Below are 15804 nucleotides of genomic sequence, written 5' to 3'. Positions count from 1 at the left end.
AAATGGACATGGCATTTTTTGCTGCAGAAGAACGCCGGTGTCAAAATCACAAAAAACATGATATTTGTGAAGAGACTTCATGTGACACCGGTCTGGGAAAGGATTCCACTTAATGATGATACTGCGCCTTTAAGAAAAGCCCTTCCAGTAACTCTCTGCGCTGTGATGTCACAGTAACCATTGTTCTGTAAGCGGTTCTAGAACACTGACCGCTAGAACATAAGTGACCGACACTCAGGTATTCCTCACACTTCATCCTTTATGGGTGAAGAGATATGCACTCCGTGTGTATCTCCCGGCGATTATGTTACGTCAACGTGATTCGCCAATCTGTGAGACAGAAAGGATCTCCTCATCTGATAAGGTACAGTAGGGGTATAATAACTGCATTCCATCACTTGTAGATTGATTTGATTGCAGATTTCCTCATCCCTATTGGTTTTAAAGAGGAAAATCTGCAACAAATCCGCCGTCATCCCCACGGAAACGGTTATATTGTGCATGTAATAATCCGCACTACGCGCCAATTTCCACAGCCGGTGGATGATATTTGTTGGGATCTCATCTACTTTACTGCTAATGAATTCTGGGGATTTTCTATTCAAAAATTGCGTAACATTTCTTTCCCGTATGGATGTTCTTAGGCGAGCGGGAGCACAAGGAGGCGGGGCTTATGCATTTGTAGTGAATAGTAAGGGCTTTCCTGGGTGCATGGGGGGGGGGTGAGGAATGTTCTTTAATTTAATATTCAGGTGTTAGAAGTAAATATTGTGTGAATTAACAATTTATCTACCACAAATAAGGTTTTAAAAGGATTCCACTTAATGATGATTTTTGCGCCATTACACCAGAATTTTACTAACTCTGACAGGTGCTGTTGCCATAGCAACAGTCGTTATAGTCCTGTATTTGAATATTAACCGTTAGGTGACCGACGCACAGCTTATCTTTCCACTTCATACATTACTGTGAAGTGAGCGTATCCTCCACGTATCCCCACCGCTCTGACCAGAACTCCAGCATCCGCTAACGATGTCTTTGTATCTAATTCTGCAGATGGGAAATCTATTCCGAAAGGATTTCTCTGGAGAACCAGTTGAAATCGAAGACTCCAAAGTACTGCCCATCAGAGTGGACGTCACCTGTAAGTCACTTTGTTTCTTCTTTCTGCGTCTAGTCAGTATTTTATTAATGTCTGCAGTCTGCAGGGGGTGATACTCTGCAGCCGTCTGGGTGGTCTTGGACCACTACACGATCGCTGCAGTCACCCTCAAGGCCCATTTAGACACAACGAGAATCGCTTAAAAGTCGCTCAAAGGCGTCTTTTGAGTGATTCTCGTTCTGTCTAAATCCACTGACACCGTGCCCCGACGGTGTCCTGCTCCGCCTGCATATTCTATTTAGGCCTTATTTAGTCATATACCTGGTCCCAGTATGGCGGTATTACACAATCATGATAGTGATGTTATCAGGTTACTTTATGGTGGCCGTATTTAGTCACTGCATGGTAGTGATTAACAGTCACGGTATAGTGATGCTGTCCGGTATGGCGATGCTGTCCGTCCCTGTGGGGGATTCGCCCGCTCTTCCATTATTTCGGAGACTCCTTGACAATCCAGAAGCTCAGACAGTGCAATGTACAGAAGTAGCAAACGTTAACTTGACTATTCCAACCGCTTTAATTGTGTTAAATGTCAGCTTGAATGTTAAATGTGAATGTGAACGTTTTCTACAGTTTGTCTGTAAACCAACGCTGCTGACTTGTTGGCCGGTCACTAAGGGTATATCATAGGGACGGGACTGGATTATACCATATACTATATTATTATGGGGCATTAAAATTAAAGTAAAATGTACTTTCTTTAGACTTTTGCTAGTTCAGGGAAGCAACAGCAATTAGTAGTTGTTAAATTCTTAAACTAAAAACCACGGGGTAAAAGTGAGTAGCGGTAATGATGAAGATCGCCTTCCCTGCCGTGTCATTGTATCACATGGATTGGTTTATAAGTGCTCCTCTTATAATGTATATATATTTATTTACAGCATCTTCCGCTAAAGAGGTTCCGCATCAGGCTGCGGCTGATAAACATGCAGAGCGCCGCAAGCGTATTAATCATCTTCTGAAATGCTTTGGAGTCTTTATCAAGATGCGATGCCCAAAACTGGATGTCCGTAGTGCCCCAGGACCAGTCATGTGGCTAAAATTCATAGTTCCCACTCTGACTATGGATGGTGAACAAGAGAAGAGCCTGTTCACCCAGGAACCATAGCGTTCCAATACATGCCAATAGAGCATCAGCTACCACCAAAGAAAATGCAATTATTATGATGCTTCTTTAAATATATACTTGTGTATATAATATAAATAAAGAATTAAAAAAAACCTTTTCTTGTATCTGCTGTATTTATCCTCCACAAGAGAGAATACGGAGTTCGGGTGGTTTTACATGGAGCAACTATCGGCCGAAAAATCTCAAATGAATGATTTCCAGCGGTAGTTGTCCCGTGTAAATCCGGGACCTGACGGGGCGCCATGTGAGGAAGCGCTCAGTAGTCGCTACTCGTCAGCTCACCTAATAGCGTTTTTGCGCGGTGCTTCACGCACCCCCTTGGACATTTGTATTCTATGGGGCCTTTGCTGTGCAAAACGTAGAAAGATCGAGCAGGTCCTATTATTTTTCCCACATGTGAAATGTGCGCACAAAACACATGAGAAGTAACCCGCTGCAATCAGTGGGTCCTATCCTCTGTGTTTTGCGCACAAATACGGTCGGGTGAAGCCGCTCTTGGGCTCTATTCACATCTGCGTGAGATGACAGCTGTACCGGCGACTATTACTGCTGCACTTTACACAGGAGCGATAGTCGTTCACGTGAATGGAGGCGGCATGCGCCGGGGATCGTTCTGGCCGCCCGCCATCATTCACTGTAAACAGGAGTCGCCCAAAGATTGAGTGACTCTTGTTTCTGCAGCCGACAGTCATTTGGTTTTTGGTCCTGCTGAAAAAACAAGCAACTCCGGTTTGCCTCTCGGTGCCCGGCGGCGGCGGCGGCTTGTACACGGGATGACTATTGCCCAAATTCACTGTTTCCAGCAATAATTCAGGTGATAATCTCCCGTGTAAATGTACATTAAGGCTTCATGTCCACGGCCAAAATGGAATCGCGGAATGCGTGCGGGTCACCTGTAGACGATCCGCAGTTCAATATGGCCATAGACAATCATTGGACATGTGGAGGTTATTAAATACCTGCGCATGTCATTTTATCCCAGCGTGCGGATCGCACACGCAGGATAAAAATCACAGCATGCTCCCTTTTCTACGGATTCCTGGATGGACAGCTTCCTTTGAAGACAATGGAAGCCCTCCGATCTGCAGGACACCCGCAGCTGACACTGCGGACGGGCCCCGGAACTGTGAGAAAGCAGGAGATTTAAAAAAAAAAAAGAACTGCACATGCGTGCGGCACGCTGGACGGTGTGTCCACATGCTCCGCACTGCAGAAGAAAAGAAGATCCAGCCAGAACGGAGAAGACCCGCACCGAAGCCGGACAGGTGAGAGAATATCCATGGCTGTGGCACAGGTGGAATCCGCTGTGGGATTCTGCACATGGACCTAAGGCCTTAGTGTCTGAGCGAGCCAGCGGCCGGCCTGGTACATAATAGGCCACCAGGACTAAATGTGGCAAGTCAAGTTTAGCAGCCTTGTTTGCCAACAAAGAAGAAAAAAAGAAAAGTTATGGTAACATAATGGCTGCAGTAGATTTAACAGGTTATCCATATATATAAAGACGAAAGCCCTCACTTACTCACTCACTGACTGACTTGCCACTAATTCTCCAACTTCCCGATGTCATAGAAACATGAAATTTGGCACGAGCATTGAATATGTCCAAAATAGGAAAAGTGAAGGAGTCACAATGTGATTATTCAATTCTAGCGCAAAAGAACTAGCGTCCAAATTTTACTTACGGAATCTAATTCTCTCACTTCCCAATGTCATAGAAACTTGAAATTTGGCACAAGCATAGATTATGTCATAAATAGGAAAAGTTAATGGGACCCAACTCGATTATTCAATTCTAGCACAAAATAACTAGCGTCCAAATTTTATGTACGGAATCTAATTCTCCAACTTCCCGGTGTCGTAGAAACATGAAATTTGGCACGAGCATTGAATATGTTAAAAATAGGAAAAGTAAAGGGGTCCCAACTAGATTATTCAATTCTAAGCAAAAAAGAATTAGTGTCCAAATTTTACGTACAGAATCTAATTCTCTCACTTCCTGATGTCATAAAAACTTGAAATTTGGCACAAGCATTGATTATGTCATAAATAGGAAAAGCTAATTTTTATCGCACAAATGTGAAATTTGCCATAACCATTCTTTACCTACTAAATATTGGAAATTTAAAGGGTTGCAACTTGATTATTCAATCCTATGCATAAAAGTAAGTGACCCCTTATGTAAGTTAACTAATAACACACATCTTTACTGCACAAATCTGAAATCTGGCATGACCATTCCTATGTGCATATTACCAAAGGAGGCCTGAGTTCTCCTGTGCGGCCGATTCAGCCAATCAGCTGGCTGGAATCGGCACCACGTGACACAGCGGCGTGCCCGCGCATTGCCGTGCACAGGATTGTGCGGCCTGAGTTCTCCTGTGCGGCAGATTCAGCCAACAGCGGCGTGCCCGCGCATTGCCGTGCACAGGATTGTGCTTTGCCCGCGCTTTCACGTGCTCAGTGCCTTGCCATGCACTCGTGTGCACACAGGATTGTGCCTTGCCCGCGGTTTACATGCCACTCGTGTGTGTGCACAGACAGTTATTGATTTGGCAGGTATTTTTGTGCTTTTTGGCAGGTATTTTTTGTGCTTTTGCCAAAGGTGATTATTTCTTTTGCGCAAGTGGAATTTGCCAGCGGAAGTTTTACACAGGAAAGTGGATTTGCCAGCGGAAGTTTTACACAGGACTACTAAAAGCCAAGGTAACCTGCTGCATCTGCTCATTTAATTGCGCTCTTACTTCCCCTGCGCGCATTGGCGGAGAGGCGGCCAATTCTGCATGCCGCTGCATTGTCTACGATCGCGATCCCCAGCATGCCGCTGCATTGTCGCCGCGATCACCAGCATGCCGCTGCATGCATGGTCGCCGCTGCATTGTCCACGAGCGCGATCCCCAGCATGCCGCTGCATTGTCGCCGCGATCACCAGCATGCCGCTGCATGCATGGTCGCCGCTGCATTGTCCACGAGCGCGATCCCCAGCATGCCGCTGCATTGTCGCTGCGATCCCCAGCATGCCACTGCATGCATGGTCGCCGCTGCATTGTCCACGAGCGCGATCCCCAGCATGCCGCTGCATTGTCGCCGCGATCTCCAGCATGCCGCTGCATGCATGGTCGCCGCTGCATTGTCCACGAGCGCGATCCCCAGCATGCCGCTGCATTGTCGCTGCGATCCCCAGCATGCCACTGCATGCATGGTCGCCGCTGCATTGTCCACGAGCGCGATCCCCAGCATGCCGCTGCATTGTCGCCGCGATCCCCAGCATGCCGCTGCATTGTCGCCGCGATCCCCAGCATGCCGCTGCATGCATTGTCGCCGCTGCATTGTCCACGAGCGCGATCCCCAGCATGCCGCTGCATTGTCGCTGTGATCCCCAGCATGCCGATGCATGCATGGTCGCCGCTGCATTGTCCACGAGCGCGATCCCCAGCATGCCGCTGCATTGTCGCTGCGATCCCCAGCATGCCGCTGCATGCATTGTTGCCGCTGCATTGTCCACGAGCGCGATCCCCAGCATGCCGCTGCAGTGTCTCCGCGATCCCCAGCATGCCGCTGCATGCATTGTCGCCGCTGCATTGTCCACGAGCGCGATCCCCAGCATGCCGCTGCAGTGTCTCCGCTATCCCCAGCATGCCGCTGCATGCATGGTCGCCGCTGCATTGTCCACGAGCGCGATCCCCAGCATGCCGCTGCATTGTCGCCGCGATCCCCAGCATGCAGCTGCATGCATTGTTGCCGCTGCATTGTCCACGAGCGCGATCCCCAGCATGCCGCTGCAGTGTCTCCGCGATCCCCAGCATGCCGCTGCATGCATTGTCGCCGCTGCATTGTCCACGAGCGCGATCCCCAGCATGCTGCTGCATTGTCGCCGCGATCCCCAGCATGCCGCTGCATTGTCGCCGCGATCCCCAGCATGCCGCTGCATTGTCGCCGCGATCCCCAGCATGCCGCTGCATGCATTGTCGCCGCTGCATTGTCCACGAGCGCGATCCCCAGCATGCCGCTGCAGTGTCTCCGCGATCCCCAGCATGCCGCTGCATGCATTGTCGCCGCTGCATTGTCCACGAGCGCGATCCCCAGCATGCCGCTGCATTGTCGCCGCGATCCCCAACATGCCGCTGCATTGTCGCCGCGATCCCCAGCATGCCGCTGCATTGTCTCCGCGATCCCCAGCATGCCGCTGCATGCATTGTTGCCGCTGCATTGTCCACGAGCGCGATCCCCAGCATGCCGCTGCAGTGTCTCCGCGATCCCCAGCATGCCGCTTCATGCATTGTCGCCGCTGCATTGTCCACGAGCGCGATCCCCAGCATGCCGCTGCATTGTCGCCGCGATCCCCAGCATGCCGCTGCATTGTCGCCGCGATCCCCAGCATGCCGCTGCATTGTCGTCGCGATCCCCAGCATGCCGCTGCATGCATTGTTGCCGCTGCATTGTCCACGAGCGCGATCCCCAGCATGCCGCTGCAGTGTCTCCGCGATCCCCAGCATGCCGCTGCATTGTCGCCGCTGCATTGTCCACGTGCGTGATCCCCAGCATGCCACTGCATTGTCGCCGCGATCCCCAGCATGCCGCTGCATTGTCGCCGCGATCCCCAGCATGCCGCTGCATGCATTGTCGCCGCTGCATTGTCCACGAGCGCGATCCCCAGCATGCCGCTGCATTGTCGCCGCGATCCCCAGCATGCCACTGCATGCATTGTCGCCGCTGCATTGTCCACGAGCGCGATCCCCAGCATGCCGCTGCATTGCTACGTGTGGAGACGCGGTTACCTGAGATTTGTGCGCTGTGCGCTGCTACGTGTGGAGACGCGGTCACCTGAGATTTGTGCGCTGTGCGCTGCTACGTGTGGAGACGCGATTACCAGAGATTTGTGCGCTGTGCGCTGCTACGTGTGGAGACAACACCCAAGATTTGTGCGCTACGTGTGGTGAGTACGTCACCTGAGATTTGCACGACGCCACCTGACGCAACCTGTCTTTTTTTGCAGATTTGTGCGCCTTATTGCAAAATAACGTGTGGAGAGGATCCTGACGTTTGGACACGTTTCGAGAAGAATTTCGCTTCGCTCGGACACCATCTGACATCACTCAGCGAGGTAAGCTGCTGCATCTGCCCAAATTTTGATCGCGTGCATCTGCTGATATGCGCATATTTGGCGCATATTTGCAGGTGTTCGCTTGCATCTGCTGATATGCGCATATTTGCCGGTTTTCTCCTGCATCACCAGATATGTGCATTTTTGCTTGCATGTGGTGATATGCTCTCCGTTTTCCACAGGACGACTCGTGTGGAGAGGAACCTGACATTTGGCTGCGTTTTGTACAACGTACGGAACCGGAGATTGCCGTTTTAGGTGCTGATCTCACATTTGACCCCCGCCTTTTGGAGAGGACGACTCTTCTGGAGAGGAATTTCGCTTCGCTAGGACATCACGTGACGTCACTCGGCGAGGTAAGCTGCTGCATCTGCCAAATTTTTCATTACTTGCATCTGCTCATGTGTACATGCATGCGTGCCTGTATGCGTACATGCCTGTATGCGTACATGCATGCATGCCTTATGCGTACATGCATGCCTGTATGCGTGCGTGCCTGCCTGTATGCGTGCGTGCCTGCCTGTATGCGTACATGTGTGCCTGTATGCCTATGTGCGTGCCTGTGTGCCTATATGCGTGCATGCATGCCTTATGCGTACAGGCATGCCTTATGCGTACAGGCATGCATGCCGTATGCGTACATGCACGCATGCCTTATGCGTACATGCATGCCTTATGCGTGAGTGCGTGCATGCATGCCTGTATGCGTACACACATGCATGCCTGTGTGCATGCATGCCTGTATGCGTGCATGTATGTATGTATGTATACATGCATGTATGCTCACCCACTTACTCAGCCACCCCCTCTCTCTCACACACACACTTGCTGTGTTAAATTCGTCTTATTGGCCGAAAAAGACATTACATTAGATTTGAGCATTTAATTCCTTTTTTTTAGCAAACGTACAGGTTCCATCCCAATACTGCACCTAATCTGCACTAACTGAACAAACCTTCGGAGAAACATACCAATTGTCCAAATACGATGTCTTTATCTATTAAAGTAGGAGTGAAGAAAAGCAGGGACAGTGCAATAACTATGAAAACCCACGGAATGAAGCCAATTGCAGGCAGGGTTAATTTTTTTTTCTTCCTCCTTCTAGGTCAGCTGATACGTTTTGGTCAGAATCTTGCACTGTGGTAACCGTTTCCGCTGCTCGCAACCGCAGGAGTTGAATCACCAGAGAGCCAGAAGTTCCCAGATGTTGGCTCAGGAGGACGTTTAAAAGCTGGAAATGGCCCATCACCTGCTATGGAAATCCATCATCAGGATCTGATGGAGCAGTACGATGAAGATGGTCAGGTTGATGTGATGCTGCTCACTGTCCCTTGTTAGTCGGTTCAAAGTTTATACACTGAGCTATTTATCCCCTTAGGCTAGGGTCACACAGGGCGGATTTGTTGCGGTTTTGACGCAGAAGAACTGCTTCTGCGGCAAAACCGCTTCTAAGGTTAATTTGGGCTTGCGGATTTTCGTGCGGAAAAATCCGCAAGCGTTTTTTTCCGCAGCGCTTTTTTACTTTTGCCGCGTATTTGGTGCGGTTTTGGCTGCGTCCATAGAGGTCTATGGACAAAAAAGCGCTGCGGAAACGACGAAAGAATGAACATGCTGCATCTTTTAAAACCGCGCCGCAGTTGCATTTCCGCACTGCGGCTGTGCGGAAAAAATACGTCCTGTGAGAACAGCTTTTTGGCAAATCTCATTTGTGCTGCATTGCACTGCAAACGCAGCGGTTTTGCCGCAGTGCGGATATGCAACGGCAATCCACGGCAAAACCGTGGCAAATCCGCCCTGTGTGACCCCAGCCTTAGAGAACAAGCCTGTTTGCGCCTTAGTGACAGGCCGAAAATTTGGAACTTTACATGTGTCACTTGACATATCATAAGTCCGTAAAGGTTTTGCATATCCAAGTGACTGACATTGTTTTCTTCCCCTTGTTGTACTTCTGTTAGGTAGTAAAAAAGGACTGTTAAAAGTTGTGTATATTTATTAAAATTGCTACTTTGCACAATTTTGAATTTTCATTTTTTCACATTGTCAAATGTCATATATAAAATAAGTGCCAACATAGTGTACAAATCTCTGCGAACATATAGATTTCCATCTGTTCACTTTATTCTGGAAGCACGGTTTAAAACTTTTGTACATTTATTTTTTCCATCTAGGAGACGTACAAATTTAACATTACTTTTCAGAATTTTGAGGAACACTTAGTTTTCCTACACCAATCCAAGTTTGCAAAGGCTGCTAGGTATCATAATTAAGGATGAGCGAGTATACTCGCTAAGGCACTACTCGTTCGAGTAATGTGCCTTAGACGAGTATCTCCCTGCTCGTCCATAAAGATTCGGGGACCGCTGCGGCTGACAGGTGAGTCGCAGGGGAGATAGAGAGAGATCTCCCCTCCGTTCCTCCCCGCTCTCCCTCGCGGCGGCCCCCGAATCTTTAAGGACGAGCAGGGAGATACTCGTCTAAGGCACATTACTCGAACGAGTAGTACCTTAGCAAGTATACTCGCTCATCCTTAATTATGACACCTAGCAGCCTTTGTGACATAGACAAAAGGCCGCTGTGTTTATGGGTCTTTTCTGTTTAATGCATTGCAGTAAAATATTGCGCAGTTTTTCAGGATCCTCCGTCATAATTTTTTTTTTTAAAAAGCGTATTAAAAACAAGGGAGTCACTGGGAAAAAACAGTTCATTAAAAGAAGGGTTTAAAGATTGCTGAACGACGAGGGTCTCTTCACTGTCTGCCAGCCTTCCCGTTCTCAAGGACGTCAGATCTGCAGGAAATGACGAGAAATCAGCAGGTTAACAGTCACATCCCACCAGTATTACTGATTCCTAGATCCGCTCAACTCACTTACAATGACCACTACTCCCCCAACCAGGTCAGAAGAATTATGCATGCATCTATGCATCTATACATGTATACATCTATACATGCATGCGTGCATCTATGCATGCATGTGCGCGTGCATGTACACGCATGCGTGCATCTATACATACATAAATGCATGCATGCATACGTACGCATGCACGCACGCATAAGGCATGCACGCACAAGGCATACAGGCATGCATGTACGCATAAGGAACACATGCATGTACGCATAAGGCACGCATGCATGTACGCATGCACGTACGCATACAGGCACGCATGCACGTACGCATAAGGCATGCACGCACGCATAAGGCATGCACGCATAAGGCACGCACGCACGCATAAGGCACGCACGCACGCATAAGGCACACACGCATACAGGCATGCATGTACGCATACAGGCATGCATGCATGTACGCATACAGGCATGTACGCATGCATGTACGCATAAGGCATGCATGCCTGTACGCATAAGGCATGCATGCACGCACATAGGCATACAGGCACGCATGTACGCATACAGGCAGGCACGCACGCATACAGGCATACAGGCACGCATGTACGCATACAGGCAGGCACGCACGCATACAGGCATGCATGTACGCATAAGGCATGCATGCATGTACGCATACAGGCATGTACGCATACAGGCACGCATGCATGTACACATGAGCAGATGCAAGCAATGAAAAATTTGGCAGATGCAGCAGCTTACCTCGCCGAGTGACGTCACGTGATGTCCTAGCGAAGCGAAATTCCTCTCCAGAAGAGTCGTCCTCTCCAAAAGGCGGGGGGCAAATGTGAGATCAGCACCTAAAACGGCAATCTCCGGTTCCGTACGTTGTACAAAACGCAGCCAAATGTCAGGTTCCTCTCCACACGAGTCGTCCTGTGGAAAACGGAGAGCATATCACCACATGCAAGCAAAAATGCACATATCTGGTGATGCAGGAGAAAACCGGCAAATATGCGCATATCAGCAGATGCAAGCGAACACCTGCAAATATGCGCCAAATATGCGCATATGAGCAGATGCAAGCGAACACCTGCAAATATGCGCCAAATATGCGCATATCAGCAGATGCACGCGATCAAAATTTGGGCAGATGCAGCAGCTTACCTCGCTGAGTGATGTCAGATGGTGTCCGAGCGAAGCGAAATTCTTCTCGAAACGTGTCCAAACGTCAGGATCCTCTCCACACGTTATTTTGCAATAAGGCGCACAAATCTGCAAAAAAAGACAGGTTGCGTCAGGTGGCGTCGTGCACATCTCAGGTGACGTACTCACCACACGTAGCGCACAAATCTTGGGTGTTGTCTCCACACGTAGCAGCGCACAGCGCACAAATCTCAGGTAATCGCGTCTCCACACGTAGCAGCGCACAGCGCACAAATCTCAGGTGACCGCGTCTCCACACGTAGCAGCGCACAGCGCACAAATCTCAGGTAACCGCGTCTCCACACGTAGCAATGCAGCGGCATGCTGGGGATCGTGCTCGTGGACAATGCAGCGGCGACAATGCATGCAGTGGCATGCTGGGGATCGCGGCGACAATGCAGCGGCATGCTGGGGATCGCGCTCGTGGACAATGCAGCGGCGACAATGCATGCAGCGGCATGCTGGGGATCGCGGCGACAATGCAGCGGCATGCTGGGGATCGCGGCGACAATGCAGCGGCATGCTGGGGATCGCGGCGACAATGCAGTGGCATGCTGGGGATCGCGCACGTGGACAATGCAGCGGCGACAATGCAGCGGCATGCTGGGGATCGCGGCGACAATGCAGCGGCATGCTGGGGATTGCGCTCGTGGACAATGCAGCGGCGACAATGCATGCAGCGGCATGCTGGGGATCGCGGAGACAATGCAGCGGCATGCTGGGGATCGCGGCAACAATGCAGCGGCATGCTGGGGATCGCGGCGACAATGCAGCGGCATGCTGGGGATCGCGCTCGTGGACAATGCAGCGGCGACAATGCATGCAGCGGCATGCTGGGGACCGCGGCGACAATGCAGCGGCATGCTGGGGATCGCGGCGACAATGCAGCGGCATGCTGGGGATCGCGGCGACAATGCAGCGGCATGCTGGGGATCGCGGCGACAATGCAGCGGCATGCTGGGGATCGCGGCGACAATGCAGCGGCATGCTGGGGATCGCAGCGACAATGCAGCGGCATGCTGGGGATCGCGCTCGTGGACAATGCAGCGGCGACCATGCATGCAGCGGCATGCTGGTGATCGCGGCGACAATGCAGCGGCATGCTTGTGATCGCGCTCGTGGACAATGCAGCAGTGACAATGCAGCGGCATGCTGGGGATCGCGCTCGTAGACAATGCAGCGGCATGCAGAATTGGCCGCCTCTCCGCCAATGCGCGCAGGGGAAGTAACAGCGCAATTAAATGAGCAGATGCAGCAGGTTACCTTGGCTTTTAGTAGTCCTGTGTAAAACTTCCGCTGGCAAATCCACTTTCCTGTGTAAAACTTCCGCTAGCAAATTCCACTTGCGCAAAAGAAATAATCACCTTTGGCAAAAGCACAAAAAATACCTGCCAAAAAGCACAAAAAATACCTGCCAAATCAATAACTGTCTGTGCACACACACGAGTGGCATGTAAACCGCGGGCAAGGCACAATCCTGTGTGCACACGAGTGCATGGCAAGGCACTGAGCACGTGAAAGCGCGGGCAAAGCACAATCCTGTGCACGGCAATGCGCGGGCACGCCGCTGTTGGCTGAATCGGCCGCACAGGAGAACTCAGGCCGCACAATCCTGTGCACGGCAATGAGCGGGCACGCCGCTGTGTCACGTGGTGCCGATTCCAGCCAGCTGATTGGCTGAATCGGCCGCACAGGAGAACTCAGGCCTCCTTTGGTAATATGCTTCCTATGTTATGTAACTAATAACATATCTGTACCCCGCAATATATGAGACAGTTATCTTCTCGGCAAAACAAAACGCATTTAGAAATAAAAGTATATACTGACAGGAATAAAACTGACTGTCGTATGTATTGAAAGGCTGTAAAGTACAAAAGGAAGTGGACATGGACTGATGGGATGGAGTATGCCTTTAAGTATAACAAGGGGCTGCAACCTCCAGTCTGGGTAGGAAATTTGAATAAAAAGGGGCGTTACCTTTCAGGGTAAAAATGAGGCGAGTGTGTGAGGTGGCACATTCTGTGGGGTGGCATTTTCACACACAGTCTGAGATAAATCTCTCTCCTATCTGCCTATACACTGAGAGGAATCTATCTGATCTGTGTGTTATGAGCAGCGTGTGTGAGGTGAACATTTTGTGGAGGGAAATTTTTACATACGGTTTGAGAAAAATCCCTCTTCTATCTGCCTATACACTGAGAGGAATCTAACTGGCCTGTATGTAATGAAAAAATATCTCGTCCATCTGCCTATCTTTTCTGTCTGACCTCTTTAGTGGTCCCAGTAGTAATAGTGACCCCTATAGTGGTCCCAGTAGTAATAGTGACCCCTATAGTGGTCGCAGTAGTAATAGTGACCTCTGCAGTAGTACCAGTAGTAATAGTGACCCCCATAGTAACAGTGACCTCTGCAGTAGTCCCAATAGTAATAGTGACCCCTATAGTGGTCGCAGTAGTAATAGTGACCCCCATAGTGTCCCCAGTAGTAACAGTGACCTCTGCAGTAGTCCCAGTAGTAATAATGACCCCCATAGTAACAGTGACCTCTGCAGTAGTCCCAATAGTAATAGTGACCCCTATAGTGGTCGCAGTAGTAATAGTGACCCCCATAGTGTCCCCAGTAGTAACAGTGACCTCTGCAGTAGTCCCAGTAGTAACAGTGACCTCTGCAGTAGTACCAGTAGTAATAGTGACCCCCATAGTAACAGTGACCTCTGCAGTAGTCCCAATAGTAATAGTGACCCCTATAGTGGTCGCAGTAGTAATAGTGACCCCCATAGTGTCCCCAGTAGTAACAGTGACCTCTGCAGTAGTCCCAGTAGTAATAGTGACCCCTATAGTGGTCGCAGTAGTAATAGTGACCCCCATAGTGTCCCCAGTAGTAACAGTGACCTCTGCAGTAGTCCCAGTAGTAATAGTGACCCCCATAGTAACAGTGACCTCTGCAGTAGTCCCAGTAGTAATAGTGACACCCATAGTAACAGTGACCTCTGCAGTAGTCCCAATAGTAATAGTGACCCCTATAGTGGTTGCAGTAGTAATAGTGACCCCCATAGTGTCCCCAGTAGTAACAGTGACCTCTGCAGTAGTCCCAGTAGTAATAGTGACCCCCATAGTAACAGTGACCTCTGCAGTAGTACCAGTAGTAATAGTGACCCCCATAGTAACAGTGACCTCTGCAGTAGTCCCAATAGTAATAGTGACCCCTATAGTGGTCGCAGTAGTAATAGTGACCTCTGCAGTAGTACCAGTAGTAATAGTGACCCCCATAGTAACAGTGACCTCTGCAGTAGTCCCAATAGTAATAGTGACCCCTATAGTGGTCGCAGTAGTAATAGTGACCTCTGCAGTAGTACCAGTAGTAATAGTGACCCCCATAGTAACAGTGACCTCTGCAGTAGTCCCAATAGTAATAGTGACCCCTATAGTGGTCGCAGTAGTAATAGTGACCCCCATAGTGTCCCCAGTAGTAACAGTGACCTCTGCAGTAGTCCCAGTAGTAATAGTGACCCCTATAGTAACAGTGACCTCTGCAGTAGTACCAGTAGTAATAGTGACCCCCATAGTAACAGTGACCTCTGCAGTAGTCCCAATAGTAATAGTGACCCCTATAGTGGTCGCAGTAGTAATAGTGACCCCCATAGTGTCCCCAGTAGTAACAGTGACCTCTGCTGTAGTCCCAGTAGTAATAGTGACCCCCATAGTAACAGTGACCTCTGCAGTAGTCCCAGTAGTAATAGTGACCCCCATAGTAACAGTGACCTCTGCAGTGGTCCCAGTAGTATTAGTGACCCCATAGTGTCCCCAGTAGTAACAGTGACCTCTGCAGTCGTCCCAGTAGTAACAGTGACCTCTGCAGTCGTCCCAGTAGTAATAGTGACCCCCATAGTAACAGTGACCTCTGCAGTCGTCCCAGTAGTAATAGTGACCCCCATAGTAACAGTGACCTCTGCAGTAGTCCCAGTAGTAATAGTGACCCCCATAGTAACAGTGACCTCTGCAGTCGTCCCAGTAGTAATAGTGACCCCCATAGTAACAGTGACCTCTGCAGTCGTCCCAGTAGTAACAGTGACCTCTGCAGTCGTCCCAGTAGTAATAGTGACCCCCATAGTAACAGTGACCTCTGCAGTAGTCCCAGTAGTAATAGTGACCCCCATAGTAACAGTGACCTCTGCAGTAGTCCCAGTAGTAATAGTGACCCCCATAGTAACAGTGACCTCTGCAGTAGTCCCAGTAGTAATAGTGCCCCCATAGTGATCTCAGTAACAACGCCCGGGGGAAGAGTTCACCAGTCACAGACTAAGTGCGGCCTCCAGATCTGAGCTGCAGGTTGGGTATGTGGAATACCTGTTAAGTAGCTGCACAGCC

General features: G+C 49.8%; 1 protein-coding gene and 2 long non-coding RNA genes across 3 annotated transcripts; 2 read left to right on the top strand and 1 right to left on the bottom strand.

Moving 5' to 3' along the window:
• The first annotated feature begins 276 nt into the window (after positions 1-276).
• On the top strand, positions 277-2327 carry LOC136586983 (cyclin-dependent kinase 5 activator 1-like). The gene is made up of 3 exons (XM_066585361.1): positions 277-364; positions 1057-1144; positions 2044-2327. Exons 1-3 carry the CDS (start codon positions 305-307, stop codon positions 2268-2270), a joined length of 375 nt encoding a protein of 124 aa, XP_066441458.1. The 5' UTR covers positions 277-304; the 3' UTR covers positions 2271-2327.
• Positions 2328-4918: 2591 nt separating this feature from the next.
• LOC136586501 (uncharacterized) lies at positions 4919-8727 on the top strand. The gene is made up of 4 exons (XR_010787299.1): positions 4919-4994; positions 7285-7392; positions 7575-7748; positions 8498-8727. It is a non-coding gene; the product is annotated as an uncharacterized lncRNA (long non-coding RNA).
• Positions 8728-9708: 981 nt separating this feature from the next.
• On the bottom strand, positions 9709-13034 carry LOC136586449 (uncharacterized). Its single transcript, XR_010787295.1, has 4 exons — positions 12701-13034; positions 11399-11506; positions 10994-11167; positions 9709-10178 (listed from the first exon to the last, which is right to left on the bottom strand). It is a non-coding gene; the product is annotated as an uncharacterized lncRNA (long non-coding RNA).
• Positions 13035-15804: the final 2770 nt, after the last annotated feature.

The sequence above is a fragment of the Eleutherodactylus coqui genome, chromosome 12, assembly GCF_035609145.1.
Source record: "Eleutherodactylus coqui strain aEleCoq1 chromosome 12, aEleCoq1.hap1, whole genome shotgun sequence".
NCBI classification, from domain to species: Eukaryota; Metazoa; Chordata; class Amphibia; order Anura; family Eleutherodactylidae; genus Eleutherodactylus; species Eleutherodactylus coqui.
This window is presented reverse-complemented; position numbering and strand designations above follow the sequence as displayed.